The sequence below is a fragment of the Setaria italica genome, chromosome III (assembly GCF_000263155.2).
Source record: "Setaria italica strain Yugu1 chromosome III, Setaria_italica_v2.0, whole genome shotgun sequence".
NCBI classification, from domain to species: Eukaryota; Viridiplantae; Streptophyta; class Magnoliopsida; order Poales; family Poaceae; genus Setaria; species Setaria italica.
The window spans coordinates 5,104,972-5,119,775 of record NC_028452.1 but is presented as its reverse complement, the minus strand read 5'-3'; the positions used below and the strand labels follow the sequence as shown (position 1 = coordinate 5,119,775).

The following is a 14,804-nucleotide window of genomic DNA, read 5'->3' as shown; positions in this document are numbered from 1 at the left end:
TCTTTAAACCGCTCCTTTTGGTCCGGAATGGTGTGTCTCACATACCTTTCCTACATCACTTTAGTGATAAAGCAAAAGTGACAGGGAGAAGGAAAAATAAAGAAAATAAAATCGTGTGTGCCTGTATAACATACAAAGAATGAGAGGAGAGGGGGAAGGAAAGGGTAGAGAGAGAGAGAGAGAGAGAGAGAGAGAGAGAGAGAAAGGAGCCGGAGGAAAGCAAGGGAAAGTTCACAAATAAAGGAGTGAAGCAAAAGGAAGCGGAAAACAAAACAAAACAAAGCCCAGATTCCTCTCCGAACAGCGCCTATGCTTTTTATTGCATCCCCCCTCCCTCCTTCTCTCTCCTCTTCTCATGTTTGTTATTGCTGTTGTTCTCCTCTCTATCTCTTCTGTCTCTCTCTCCAAGAAGATATGCCCCATCCCTCAAGGAAATTGAGACACTGGCCCCTTTAAGATTGACCTGAGATTTCCACACAAAGACAGAGCGCAAGAGGAGAGAGCCTGGCAAGGAAGAGCAGCAAGCATTTGTTGCAGCTAGCAAGAGCTAGCTCTCATCTCTCCCGTCCCTCTTTCTTCTTCTTCTTCTTCTTCTTCTTCTTCCTCTCTCTCTCTAGCAGTGATGAACAGAGGAGGATTCCAGACCTCCCTGGTCCAGCAGATGATCTGGAGTGGTACAGGCAGTGGCGGCAATACCACTAGCAGCAGCAATATCATGAGCAGCTTGAAGCCTTGCCATGAGGATCAAGAGGCCTCCCCCAACCTGCCCTCCTTGTCTTCTCCATCGGTGCTCTTCTCCCAGCAGTTTCCACACACCTCTTCGGGACAGCTAGCTCATATGAACGGCGCAGCTGGTTCTCTTCCAAGTATGCACGATGGCGGCGGCCAGGAGAACCACATGCCAGAATCATGGAGCCAGATGCTTCTGTAAATACCTCTCTCTCTTCTTTCTCTCTCTATCTCTATCTCCCTTTCTCTCTCTTCACTTACTAGTTAAACTTATAATAAGATTCATTCATGCAAGAGATCCACAATTACAAACCGCTATAATCCATGTAACCTTTAGTTCCCTATACTTAACTGTAGCTCTAGGTGAAGGAATAAAGTGGTTAACCCACTTTGTCCTATAGCAGATCGAGCCTTTCCCAGTGTTAATCTTCTTCCTGCCTCTGATCATCCTATGCATGTTCATTCTACTATAATACTTACTTGCAATTGTTCTTATCTCCATGGACTCATGTGTTTGTGTTCATCCTTTTGTGCCTTGCTTAACTACATGTGCAGAGGGGGATTAGTTGGGGATCATGAGCGATACAGCGCCACCGCAGCCCTCCTGTCAAAGGGGCTAGAGAGTTGGGGGGATCAGGCTGCGTGTATGGCTGCTTTGAAGGAGGAGGGCTCCGCCATGCCTCAGCCTGCTTACAACTTCTATGGGAGCCACCTTGCCGGCGGTGACCATGAGATGCCGGCGGCAGGAGGAGCCAAGTCTCAGCTGAGCCAGATGCTCCTGCAGGCCTCCTCTCCTAGGTCGTGCATCACCACCAGCCTCGGCAGCAACATGCTCGACTTCTCAAACACCGCGCCGGCGCCGGAGATGAGGAGCCACCATCACCATTCTGATAACTCATCCGAGGTGAGATCGGCTTGATGTGTAGTAGGGTGTGTGTTGCTTTGATCCGTGAGAGTTATTCGTTGCTAGTACCTTGAAGGCTGTTCTTTGTTCTCTCCAAATTACATTTTTTTCATATTATTTCCTACCTTATTTTTCTTTTCAGAGAAAAAAACTTTATAAAAAATATTTCTCTCAGCTTGGTTCATGTACATCGCGCACGTATAGTTTGATGCTGCACTACACTGTTTAAGCTGAGAAGTATATTGCATTTGTCTTTGCTTGCTATATATACATCCTTGGTTCTTCGAAGTACTATCTTAGGCTATGCTTCATCTCGATCTCCCTCGGGAAAAGCTCTTACTTCCAAAAGGCACTCCATTCATCTTAGTGTTTGACATGGGAAAATATACCATGATTATGTTTTGCCATTGATAACCCTCTAGGATGAGGCTTGGCTGTCAATAGGATCTCTTGGTAATGGTGCATTTTTTTCTTCCATTTAGCTGAAACAAATTAAAACCAGTAGTAGTATTATTCTTCTTTTCACGAAAAGATGCTGCTAGTACAAATACATGTTTCCATGTCATATGCAAATCCACTTTAGTCAACAAAAGCTTAGAGGTAGTATTTTCATGCACGCTGTTCCATGATCTCTCTTGGTAACCTGGCTACAACAATGGCCAAGAGTGTATGGCATGCACTCATTGAAAGGGCTAGCTCTTTTGGTTACTACATTTCCTTCACCTATTGTTTTCTATGGTCGTGGTACATCATAACCTGTCAGTGTTGAGAGGTAGAATCACTGGGAACTCACTTTAGGGAAGAGCTGGTGCTGTTTCTTGGGACATGCTGAAATGGGATCATGATTGTTCATGCTTTTGCTTCTTTGTCTTTCTCTAGTGCAACAGCACTGCAACAGGTTCAGCCATCAAGAAGCCTAGGGTTCAGGCCTCCTCTTCAGCACAATCTACTCTAAAGGTTTCTTCCTCATCTCACTGCTTTTCATACCCCAAATCCTGTCTTTTGTGTGTCATATGTGCATCCAGACACATCTCTCTCCTGGAAATTCGTGCACGAAGTACACATGGAAATTGACACATATGATTGAGATTTCTTATTACCATAGTTATTATGCTAACTAGCATCCTTTTGGTTTGTGATATATTTTGCTGCAGGTGAGGAAAGAGAGGCTGGGGGATAGAATAACTGCACTTCACCAGATCGTTTCCCCGTTTGGCAAGGTTAGAGATCAACAAACTGAAACTTTGCATCGGTTAACCACCTTCATATTTTTAGTATCCAAGTAGTACACAACATGGAATCATGGGTTAACCACACCAAAGCATCAACTTGGCATTGCAACAGTGACTTGTAGATCACTAAAGCAGAGGCGATATATCAGATCAGCCAGATCTGCATGAGATTGTGTCCTCTCTGCACAGTAGATTCATGGGTGTGTAATATATACAGAAGGTCATGCTGTTGCAGTTGTCTATAGTTGTTGCCATGCATCTGCTTTGTTTTTGCTCGATCCTTTCACTCGAGGGGTTGTGTCCAACTAAAGCATTTCCCTGACACACGTGCCTCTTTTTTACAGACTGACACGGCGTCTGTACTGCAAGAGACCATTGGCTATATCAGATTCCTCCTGAGTCAAATTGAGGTCCAATCTCTCTCTCTCTCTCTCATCGTGCGTGCGCTGTGTAGAGAGTAAAAGTTAGTGCATGAGAAGCAGTATGGGTGAACAGAGAATGCAGCCCCACACGTCAGCCCCAGTAGCATCAGTTTCTGTAGCTAGCCCAAGATGCTGCTGCCTCCGCCCGGTGTAATAGTTCTAGCGATGCCTACTGTCACTAGAAAGCAGGGTCCACATGGACGTGTCCCCACACGCCAGCGGCAGTAACAGCAGCAGGTATTACCGCATGGGAGGTAGTGAAAAAAAGCGCGGGAAACAAAAAGAGAATATGCATGGGGGAGGGTGGGGACGGGTGCAAGAGCACGCTGTTAAAGTTGCTCGCTGTTGCATGGGCTCGCGCGCGAGATGGATGGCGCCTCCTGTCTTGTAGCGTCTTGTGTTTCAGGGACTGGACTGGACTATATGCTCTCTCTCTCTCTCTCTCTCTCTCTCTCTCTCTCTCTCTCTCTCTCTCTCTCTCTCTCTTCAAGGCACTGACTAGTGACTTTGTTCTTCTGTGACAGGCTCTCAGCTACCCCTACATGGGCCACGGCAACGGGACCTCCATGCAAAATGTAAGTCGCATGCCTCTCTCTCTCTCTCTCTCTCTCTCTCTCTCTCTCTCTCTCTCTCTCTCTCTCTCTCTCTCTCGCACGCACGAGCACACGCCGGAAGGGACCAAGGGTGTGTGTTTACGTGCGAGGTTAACAAAATGCTTATCCACGTGCATGATCTCGTGAAATCGTTACCCGGTGTAGACTTTGTAGGAGGATACAATACCTTAGCAAAACCTTTATCAAAGGTCGCCCAAAAATATGCTTTGTCAAAGCTATTCTAAAGAAGCCTTTTACCAAAGCTTCAGTAGAACACCGATCCTTTTAGTAACCTTTATGAAAAAGGGCTTTAGATCTTTTAGACTCTTTATGTGTGCCACGTAATAGAACAGAAAGTATTTTTTTACAGAGAGACATAATCATAAATAAAAATCTCTGCAAGCATGTCTTCAGTGTGAAATTATGATTAACTTTTGAGAACGATATATTGGCTCCTAGATAGTTAGACAAGTATACAAAGCTTAATGTATTGAGTGCATGTAATCAAAGTTCACTAGTCACTAGTATACAAACTTCAACATGAAAGTAACTAAGCTTGTTTAGTTTTCTATTTTTCTCTGGAGTATGAAAGTTAGAAACCCACTTTCCTAGTATACATACAAGCATCACTATGCAAAGTATAGTTCTCTATAATATGGTGAAGTTTGCATTAATTTTCTTGGAAATATATAAATTTGTACGGTGTGACTATTTCTAGGGTTTGACTACTTCACCTTCTATATATATTGATTAAATTAATAATATAGGTTCTCTCGGTCTATCTATCTCAAGAATTGTTATATGCTGTCTCTCGAAAAATTGCATTGGTAACATTTTTTAGGAGCTGACAATATAGATCTAGCTTAACTTTTTTTTAGAAAGCCAGTTCGGTCATCTTAGGGTGTTCTTTGACAGAATGATGTGTTATTGGAAGTATAATGGACTTATGAATGATCACGCAATGGAAAGTTCTGCAATATCACGAATTAAATTTAGTACTTATCCAAGAAAGATTCCAAAATTTATCCATGCATATTTTGGTACTACGATCAATATAATTGGCACCCATTCTTAATTACCTGCAGGTGCCAATTTATCCTAGTTAACTTGCACATAATCATCTTTTGGAAGAAAAGGTCTCTTTAAATTAAGATACTGTACCTGAGTTTATGCATGTAAAAATTAACAAAAATTACAAAGATTTAAAGGTTGATATTCTCTAGAATATTATAACTTCAATTTTTTTCACAACTTAGAGGTCGACTAAAATCGCTAGTTTTCTCTTGCTCCCTTTCTGGCAGAAAATTGAACTCAAGCAGAACTTATAAATATGAACCTTATGTTCCGGCTGTGTTACAGTTATATATTGTGATAGGATTAATGTCTTTTTGTAACACACATGATTTAGCTAACAATCCAGGGTAATGTGCTAATGGCCAGCTTAATTATTTTAGCTTGCACAAGTAATATGGTCATAACCAGCTTGTTTTAGCTAGGCTGCACAAGGGGATATATAGCAATAACCACCTTTTTATTTTGAGCTGACCCTAGGTCAGCTTGAGACAACCATGGGCCAGTACACCTCATGGGCTCAATCATATTTATCCCATCTGGGAGATTATTCTCTCCAGCTTTTCTCTCGCACGCGTGTACGTGCAGCGTTGACATGTGACACGGTGCTTTCTTTTTCATCTCTATAGGGACCGATGGGAGAAAGGAACCCTGGGCTCTTCCCAGAATACCCCGGCCAGGTAACGTAAAAACCCCCTATGCTGGTTGCACATGATTCCTGGATGTAAGAATCTAACCCTTTACAGCCCAACTTAAGCCACTTTTCATTCATATATCTTTTTGCGTCTGGTTCCTTGCGCAGTTGCTAAACCATAATAGCAACACTGGAGCACAGCAGCCTGCAGTCCAGCCTGATGAGCAGCAGGTATCTGTGCACACTTTGCTTTGCTTCAAAGTCATTTTCAATCATCTGCACACTCGTGTACTCAGGGTGATGCTAGTAGCTGCTATATACTACCTACATAAATACTGTTAACCCAATAATTATGCACATTTTAATTTTAACAGCAGAATGCAGCTCCAAAACACTTTATAGCAATATACGTTAATTAGCAATTTGATGAATAAATGCCTGATCAATTGTTATTCATCTAGGGTGCGAGTGAGGAGGCCAAGAAGGACCTGAGGAGCCGGGGGCTGTGCCTCGTCCCGGTATCGTGCACATCGCACTTTGGAGGGGACAACGCCGCCGACTACTGGGCCCCGGCGCCGCTCGGCGGGATCCTCCGCTAGAGCATTCGCCGCCATTGACGACGCTTTCATGGCCTAGAGATCGATTTGGCGAGCTGTTTCTTTGCAAGTATATGTTCATGAGGCTACAGGGTAGAGAGAGGTCTCTAAGAAAAGAGAAGGGGGTGCAGGGTTGCTGGGGAACATAACATCATGAGCAGTCATTCTGGTAAGGGAAGAAGCTACACCTGTAAGGCTGATTGCTCTTGATGCTATGCGAGTAGTATAACCTTTTGGGCTGGGGGGCGAAAGCTTCGTCATCTGTATCTGCTGCAAGGAGGGGCTTCAAGAAGAAGATCTAGTTCTTCTCTGGTCCCTTGCAAATTTGTTTCGTTGATCATGTATATGTGAAATCTCTAGCAAGTTAGTGGACTTTACTAGCTCATATGTACTGTGCATGCTCGTCGTATGAGGCAGGAGAGCAGGTGCAGGGGTGCCGTTTTCTTTGATTTATGGTGTACCTAGGAAAGTTCATATCACATATGTATATGACAAGTAAAATTGTATCTGCTGTTAACTGAGTTCAGTCAGCAATGTTGATTGCATTTCGATGTTGCTGGGTCAGTTCAGTGTGCTATCACCATATTCACCAGAGCGTCCATTTGAAGTTTCCGACAAATATTACCTCCAAATAAATTCATTGAAGCTAGCGTAGATTAGTTGGTTAGGTTTCTTATGTTAAAATATGCCCGCTTGATTTCGAGTTCCCGACTTAGGTGCGGGTCGTGGATTCAGATGAACAGTATATAATGTTGAAATAATGGCCCTAGCCCATAAGTAATTTCAGAATTTTAAATAAATCTCAAAGGCCCATATGGGCAAGAGATGGAGTGGTGCAAGTCTTTAGTCCCACATTGCTAGTGGAGGGGAGGGATGACCAACTTAAATATGGAAGTTGTCTCCATTCCTTCAAGCTATGTGTGTGGGGAGGGAAGGAGAGTTCCACATGCGTGCGCACTTGCTCATCTCGCCTCGCTGGGCGAAGGGTGCGGGTGCGTGGCCCCTGCGTGAATGGTTCGCCATAATCCGGCGGGGGCGCAGCTTCCTTTTGCCGGTTTATCTAAAAGTGCTCATCTATCCAACATATAATCCCATTACACGCCGATTTTGTCTTTTTTTTTCTCCTTACACAAAAGTTTACTCAACCCGATTTTTTGCACAAACATGTATAGTTGCATGATGTATCATACATATTTTTTAGTCAAATCTTTAATGCATGTTTTGGTGAGTCTTTTTAACGCGGAGAGTACCCCAAAGATGCTGGAGCGTTCTCCCTCGCGACCTCGCTGCCTTGTCCAATTCCACAAGCCCAAAGGTTACCCATTTGCCATTTCCGGAAAACACGGTCGGCCTCTTTACTAATTTTGTTGACCTACGCTCAGCAGGAGCAGGCCCTGAAAAGCAAACAGTTCACGTGCCGGCCCAACACACAATCTACTCGGCCCATTTCTGCAGGCCCAACAATTCACGTGCAGAGCTTTGCAGACGCTATTTAACGAAAGAAGAAATAAATAAAGGAGAGCAGTCAATTCGAAACTTTGATTACAGAATTTTGTATGAATAGGATAATAAAACTCTATAGGATTAAAATATTCTGAAAGTTTTTTTTTCACAACGAATCCAATGATTTTATTTCCATATAACTAATCGAAATTGTTTTAGTCAAACCTATGATCAAATGTAGACAAGTTTTGCTATGAGATATAGAACTAGGATGGTTAGCGCGCTAACGCCGCGCCCGTAGGAAAGTCGTGGATTGTTTGTGTTGTCAGTGTTAATGTAGACATAGTGGCTGCGATTGTATGAGTGTACCTTTTTTTTTGGCCCTTTTAAACATACAACAATTCAGGAAATAAAAAATGCAAAGCCATTTGACGACAGGCAAACTTATCAGTAGTGTGCAAGGATATGAATCGTAGTTTAACCATGAAGATGGCTTAACAACCAGTTATTCAGGTTGGCAAAAATAATAAAGGAAGATGTGTCGACTAAGTAATTAATTATAGGATTTGGAAAGCATATATGATTGTAGCACTGCACAGATACAAAATGTAATACAGGACATTACAGCCTTCTTTGTGATAAGAATACTATTGAAGCTATACATACACACACACACACAGTTCCAGCATAACGCAAATTCCATCTTTCACCTTTTCAAATATACTCATGCAAAAAGGTTTCAGTTCACCATAGCTGCGAAAATCAAACAACTTACAATAGCTCACAGATATGGCAGGCTGCTCTTGGCAGTGCCTTTTCATATTCTTCCTACTTCGTTCATGTCCTTCTGACGGTACACACCTCTATACTAGAGGGTGTCAATTCCATGGTCACCATAGGAGCACGCATTTTGTACGGCATTCTAATAGTGAAGGCACTAATGAAATGGCGTAGTTCTTAGTACTTGTTTTGCTTGACATTTACCTGTTGCTGTTTGACAAACCACAAATGAGCAGTGCTTTAGACAGTACACTTTGGAGCAATGGCAGTATATTGCCGGTCCCTGATTTAACGTGCCTGCATAAGCAGGTAGGATATGCTTTCAGTCACTGAACTTGCAAATAGCAGATTTCATACATGCTATGCACCATCATTCAGATGGAAGAAGAAATGGCCCAGTTGCTGAAACATTTGAGTTGGTCTTCCAAAACCGTGAGGCTTGGTCTTAAACCTCATGTGACATTTGTAAACGAAATCAGATGAAAACATTAACCGTGTAAACTAAATCAGGCATGCTATGGAAAAAGTTTATCTAATGTGAGTGGAAAGGTACCTTGGTTCAGCAGCTTGTGCAGTACCTCGAGCATCTATAGATGATGTATTGGCTCTTCGTAAAGCAATGTCTGAAAATGGATAGTTTTTTAGTATGAGTTAGCAAAGCGACGCATCAATTTTTGGGCAGTTGAGCAGATTCAGAATTGGGACAGAGCACAGGTTCGTATATTCACCGATCATCGTATACCAAAAGAAGTGTGCAAGAAATTAGTAAACGTAATAAATAAAAAAGAGAGATAACTGAATCAAGGCACCCCTTACCTCTCGTAACTTTGCTGGCGGGACACCAACGTCGAGGAGATTCAACGCTGAGCAGAAGGGAGGAAGCGAGCTGACGCCCTTCGGCGACCTGAGCTCTGCGTGGTTGACGCAGGCGCCAGGCAGGCAGTGAGCCAAATGGACATCAGGCGGCGGGATTAGCAGGATCGTCGGAGCTGAGAGGAAGGGAAGGCCATATGCGGCAGCCCGAACAGAATGAATGTGATGGACATCATGGGCAGGCTCATGGATCCGGCAGACGTGTGGCGATTACGTTTTTGTTTAGCACATCTGGTGCACAGTGGCCACGCGGCGCGAGGTGAATGGCGAGACCAGGGAGAGGCTCCCGCAGGCCTCCAAATCTTGGAGCGATGTAACTTTACATATTTTTGTAACGTATCGTATCATGTCGGCTATCATGGGACAAATTTTTAAACTTCAAACACAGCTCGCATTGCATGAGGATCGGAGAAAAAATTTAAATTAAACAACAAAATTTAAAGAATTCGTTGGAGAGAAGACAACTGAGTCTTGAATAGTTTGAACAGTATAATGCGATGAATTACTCGCAAAAAAAATGCGATGAATCGTAAACCTAAGTTCTTCAGATAACTACAATATACAATTTTTGCGACGGTGAGACTTTGTCGTCTAGAAATACTACTTACTTCGGAAAGAGTTAATTCGCGTGTAAAGAAAAAGGGGAGGGAGATCTTTACTTGCTCATGGAGATCGGCTGCATTTCGTGACCTTCCTTCTATACTCAATCAAATCCAACCGTTTACTTTTATTTGCATCCCCCAACTCTCAAACCCTATATATATATAACCCATTGCCGCCTCCGTTTGCATTGGTTCGCCAATATATAATCCACAGCTTCCTGCTCGTGCTCCATTCCATCCCTAACCAGAAACCAACGCCTGACCATCATGTTGGGCACGCGCCGGCGGCCGTTCCTCGGCGTCTCGCTGCTTCTGCTCGCGATGTCCTGCGCCGTCGGCGCCGCCGTCCCGGAGAGCACGGCGCGGTCCATCCGGAGGGCGAACCGTCTTGGGCCGTTCCTCGGCGTCGTCGTGCCCAACGCCTTCGAGATGGAGCCGCTCCTCCGGTCGCCGAGGTTCTCGCCGGCGAGGAGCCTGCCACCGCATCTCGACGTCGCAGGTGCGCCTCAGTTCCTTCCGATCGGTAGTCATTTTCTTTTTGTTATCTTTCTTCAAAATTATCGAGGACTAAAAACTACATTTCTTACTAGTTTTTTGATGGGTGCTAGTTAGTTAAGACAGGAAATTAGTGGCTGCATTATATTTGTCGATATATATTTTTATGCCGTGAATGTGACATCATCCATGTTTAAGCTTTCTTAGAATCAAGCTAAGATTGTAGAGAGAAATTGATCGTCAACGCTCCCACCGGAGATGATACATCCCACATGCTAAGATTGTATCGATTTGCTCAGAGCCATCTAAATTAAGAAGAGGATCAGCAAGTTGATTACCATGTCGTAGAGTCATAATCAGTGGGATGCAAATGGCAATGGATATAACAAAACAAACATAGATATACTTGTCCATGCATACATGTTGCATTTATGAGCTGAAAAATAATATTCATCCATTGGGTACGATGGTCGATGGGGATACGGCTAGCTTTCCCTGTCGGGAATCATCTCAGAGGATACAATACTGCTGATCGGTGGCCGTCGATCGGATAGCCAATGTGACTATTCGTTACGCTGTTGGCGCCGGGGCCGTCAGGAAATGAGGCTGACCCGTCAAGGTTAACAATTCTGGATGATATTGTGTTGTGGAACGTACAAAATTCATGCTCTTGACCAAGAGCTAGCGTATATGCCTAGAACTCATGCATGATGCGTGGCGTCGTAGCTAGGATTCAGTCATGTATGATGAACTCACGACAAGTGTGCCAGCTGCCACGTGGACGCATGCATTCAGTCATGCGCGTGGACACAGCCTCTTGTGTAGAAAGTACAAACTCGTGGGCTCGTGCACAGTTGATTACGTCGTGCGTGTCCATCTGTCGCACACAGACACAGGGGTGTAGTAGTAGCTCCAGGTTGCACGTTTCCGACGTACGGTCTGACTGACCAGGCCATGGTCCTTCTTTGGACCAATGAACCTACATGATCAACTCGATCATCGATCATGCATTCTGTTCAAGGAGATACAAGTTAATTACTTGACCATATAATTAACCAATAAGTACTCGTAATGTCGTCTTTGCCTCAAGGAAGGAGATTTCGCTTCGGCACGATCGGGGAGCAGAAGGTCGTCATCGTCATGACGGGCCTCGGCATGGTAAGTAAATATCGATTGACAGTGGATTGAATTCAATTAACCTCAGATGATCACTAAATAAACTTACTGTTCTGATATACTGCGCCGATTCCCTGCAGCTCAACTCCGGGGTGACCACGCAGCTCCTCCTCACGCTCTTCGACGTCAAGGGGATCGTGCACTTTGGCATCGCCGGCAACGCCGACCCCGACCGCCAGATCGGCGACGTCGCCGTGCCACGCTACTGGGCGCACACAGGCCTCTGGAACTGGCAGCGCTACGGCCACGGGCCGGAGAACGAGCTCGCCTTGGAGTCCAACGGGGACTACACGAGGGAGCTCGGCAGCCTCAACTTCACCGACTACACCGTCGGCAAGAACGCCCGGTCCGACGGCAACCTGCTCAACGGCGTCTGGTACCAGCCGGAGGAGGTGTTCCCGGCGGCGAGCGGCACGCCGGAGGTGCGCGGCCACGCGTTCTGGGCCCCCGTCGACGCCCGCTACTACGAGCTCTCCCGGAAGCTGGAGGGCGTCAAACTTGAAGCCTGCGTCGTCAGCAACGGCACGACGTGCCTGCCGCGACGCCCGGCGGTGGCGTGGGTCGAGCGCGGGTGCAGCGCCAGCGTCTTCGTCGACAACGCGGCGTACAGGGAGTTCCTCAGGTCCAGGTTCGGCGTCACGGCCGTCGACATGGAGACGGCCGCCGTCGCGCTCGTCGCGCTGCAGCAGGGGGCGCCCTTCATCGCCGTCAGGGCGCTCTCCGACCTCGCCGGCGGTGGCGCGGCGGAGTCCAATGAGGCCGGGGTGTTCGCACCGCTGACCGCCCAGAACGCGGTGACGGTCGCCGTCGAACTCATTTCCCTGTTGAATTAGTGTGGTCAAGGTTATCAGAATTGATCGAGTATTTTTTTTGTAACATAAGAATAATGCATGTGTCCTACGTACGGTTAATTACTTCGCTTATTATTGTTCTTCATGTTCCACGAATATGCTAATAATTAATTAAGGAAAAAGTCTACTCTCCGGATATCCTATAAATTATTTTTAGTTTACCTAAGTGCATAATAAAATCTATAAATCTAGAAAAGTCAAAACAACCTATAATTTGGGATAGATGAAGTAGTTAATAAACTAATTCTATAGAAAGTGCATGACTCTTGAGCTGTTTCTTTTCACAGCCTTCAAATATAATCCACCGCTGTTGTTCCCCATTGCTTCCTGCAGAGTGTTTGGTTACAAAACTGAAGAGCGCTCACCATCTCACCATGTATAAAACTATAAATCACACACCTTTTATTTGGTGCCACAGATGTTCATGTCCTCACCGAGTGGAAGCATTTCAGTTTCAGGAAATAGTGACGGTCAGCGAGCTGCACGCACCATTTAAATTTAAAGCCAATCTCATCAAATCATTCTGATTCATGCCAATAATTGAGCATTGACAATACTTACACCATAAGAAAATACTGTATCTACAGAAACTCCATTTTAAGCTTCGAATTTGGCAGGAAGTTGTATGTACTAAAGAAAGCTAGGTGGCATGTGCACCTCCGATCATGGACAATGCCATGCCAATTGTTGTAACCTACCAAACATCTGCATTTGATACAAGTTTACCCCATCACAGCAACTACAGACTCCTAGCAGAGAGTTTGACTGCTGCAAACTTGCATTCGTAATACTCTCTACATTGGACCAGATGCAGTACAGGCATAGAAGTTCAGACATCGATTGGCCTGGTGCCACACAGCAGGGACTTGGAGGTGGCCAACAGTGTTGCAATCTGTTCATGGCAGGCTTGCAGCAAAGGCCTGCATTTTGATTCGAGTGGCAGCCTACTTGCATTGGTTCTTAATATATTACGAACCATAACAATTCAGAACTGAGCACTGGACTAATAATTTAAGGACCATAACATAGATTGAACTCAATTGACTGCCTGCAACATGACTTCGGCAGATGTGAAAATTGGAGGGTTGGCTCCTTATCGGCTCCTTCGACAATAAAATATTGTATCTGCTCAATGAGAATATTTTAGCCGTTCTTGTCAATCCTATTAATGAAAACCACAAATATTATCATGAAAGCATGGACGACTTTCCTTGCCGGCATTTCATCGAGCATTTGTAGAGCATGCAAGGAGCAAGTTGTGGCACATATGGAACGAACTGAAAGGAGCGAGCTGCAGCTTACCAATGAATCGGGAGGCTTCTCCAGAAAACGCCGTTCCAGCGGAGCTGCGGAGGAGAGGAGATTCAGTGCTTCGGCTGGGTACCTCACAGCCTGTCAAGAACTTGGCAAATCGGGAATAAAATCTATGGCACTCCTGACACAACCGGACGTCTCCACTCTCCACCGTGATGTCCTTGAAGCTGCCCGTGTTCTGGTAGTCCTCAATGGGGCCGCGGCATCGGATGGGCAAGCAGCTGCAGATTCAAGTATCGGGCGCCGGTTGGGGAGCAGATGCCCCTGCGGATCGGGGAGGGCAAGCAGCTGTCGCCTCGCGATTCCAAATGAGGGGTTTATATGCAAACAATAGGGGGTAATTTGCAAATAATCGGATCGCAACTATTAATCGCGATCCAAATTAGGGGGTAATTTGTAAATAGTAGGGGGTATCTTGAAAATAATAGGATCGAAATCATTAATAGCGATCCAAATTAGGGGGTTATTTGAAACATTGTCAGGGGTATTTTTTAAAAGAAATTCCGATCGCCATCCGACCCTCCGCCAGCGGCTCGCCGGAGCGCCGCCTGACGCCGGCCGCCTCTTGGGTGCACGTCTTCTTCCTTGTGCCCGGCTAGCATCAGCCCGAGATCGCATGGAACTAGGGTGTTCGGAGCCCTAAGGGGCGGTGTTTGGCCTGACAAGAAAACGCCGTCGCCGGCCGCCCCTGGCTTCCATCCCCTTCCTCCTGGAAGCCCCGGTGCTGCGCCCGCTTGCATCTGGCCATGGCCACGCCCGTGCACGCCGGCGCAGCAGACGGAGATGCCATCCTGCTCCTCGTTCTTCGCTCCTCTTGACCGCACGTCGTCGCGCTCCTCATCCACATCATCAATGGCCACCTTCCTCGTGCTGGACTGGATTTCGGCAGACCTCGCCGTACGTCGTCGTGCGACGAGCAAGCCCCCGCCACGCAGTTGAAGCGTCGGATGTTGCAGCTACGACTTCCAAAGCCAAATCCTTAGAACATGAAACAATCACGATGATTCGAGTATGAAGTTGCAGCTACGGCCCAACTAGAGAAGAAAGCAAGCAAGCAAGCAACTTTGAGGCATCCCCCATTCCCGATTT

General features: G+C 45.6%; 2 protein-coding genes across 2 annotated transcripts; both read left to right on the top strand.

The window, feature by feature from the left end:
* Positions 1-238: 238 nt before the first annotated feature.
* Positions 239-6,745, top strand: LOC101757000 (transcription factor bHLH68). Its single transcript, XM_004960597.4, has 9 exons — positions 239-927; positions 1,285-1,633; positions 2,513-2,590; positions 2,788-2,853; positions 3,210-3,275; positions 3,812-3,862; positions 5,581-5,631; positions 5,754-5,816; positions 6,047-6,745. Exons 1-9 carry the CDS (start codon positions 623-625, stop codon positions 6,182-6,184), a joined length of 1,167 nt encoding a protein of 388 aa, XP_004960654.1. The 5' UTR covers positions 239-622; the 3' UTR covers positions 6,185-6,745.
* A 3,343-nt stretch (positions 6,746-10,088) lies between these two features.
* On the top strand, positions 10,089-12,517 carry LOC101756583 (bark storage protein A). The gene is made up of 3 exons (XM_004960596.3): positions 10,089-10,378; positions 11,465-11,532; positions 11,631-12,517. The coding sequence occupies exons 1-3, from the start codon at positions 10,147-10,149 to the stop codon at positions 12,381-12,383; spliced, it is 1,053 nt and encodes a 350-aa protein (XP_004960653.1). The 5' UTR covers positions 10,089-10,146; the 3' UTR covers positions 12,384-12,517.
* The last annotated feature ends 2,287 nt before the right edge of the window (positions 12,518-14,804 follow it).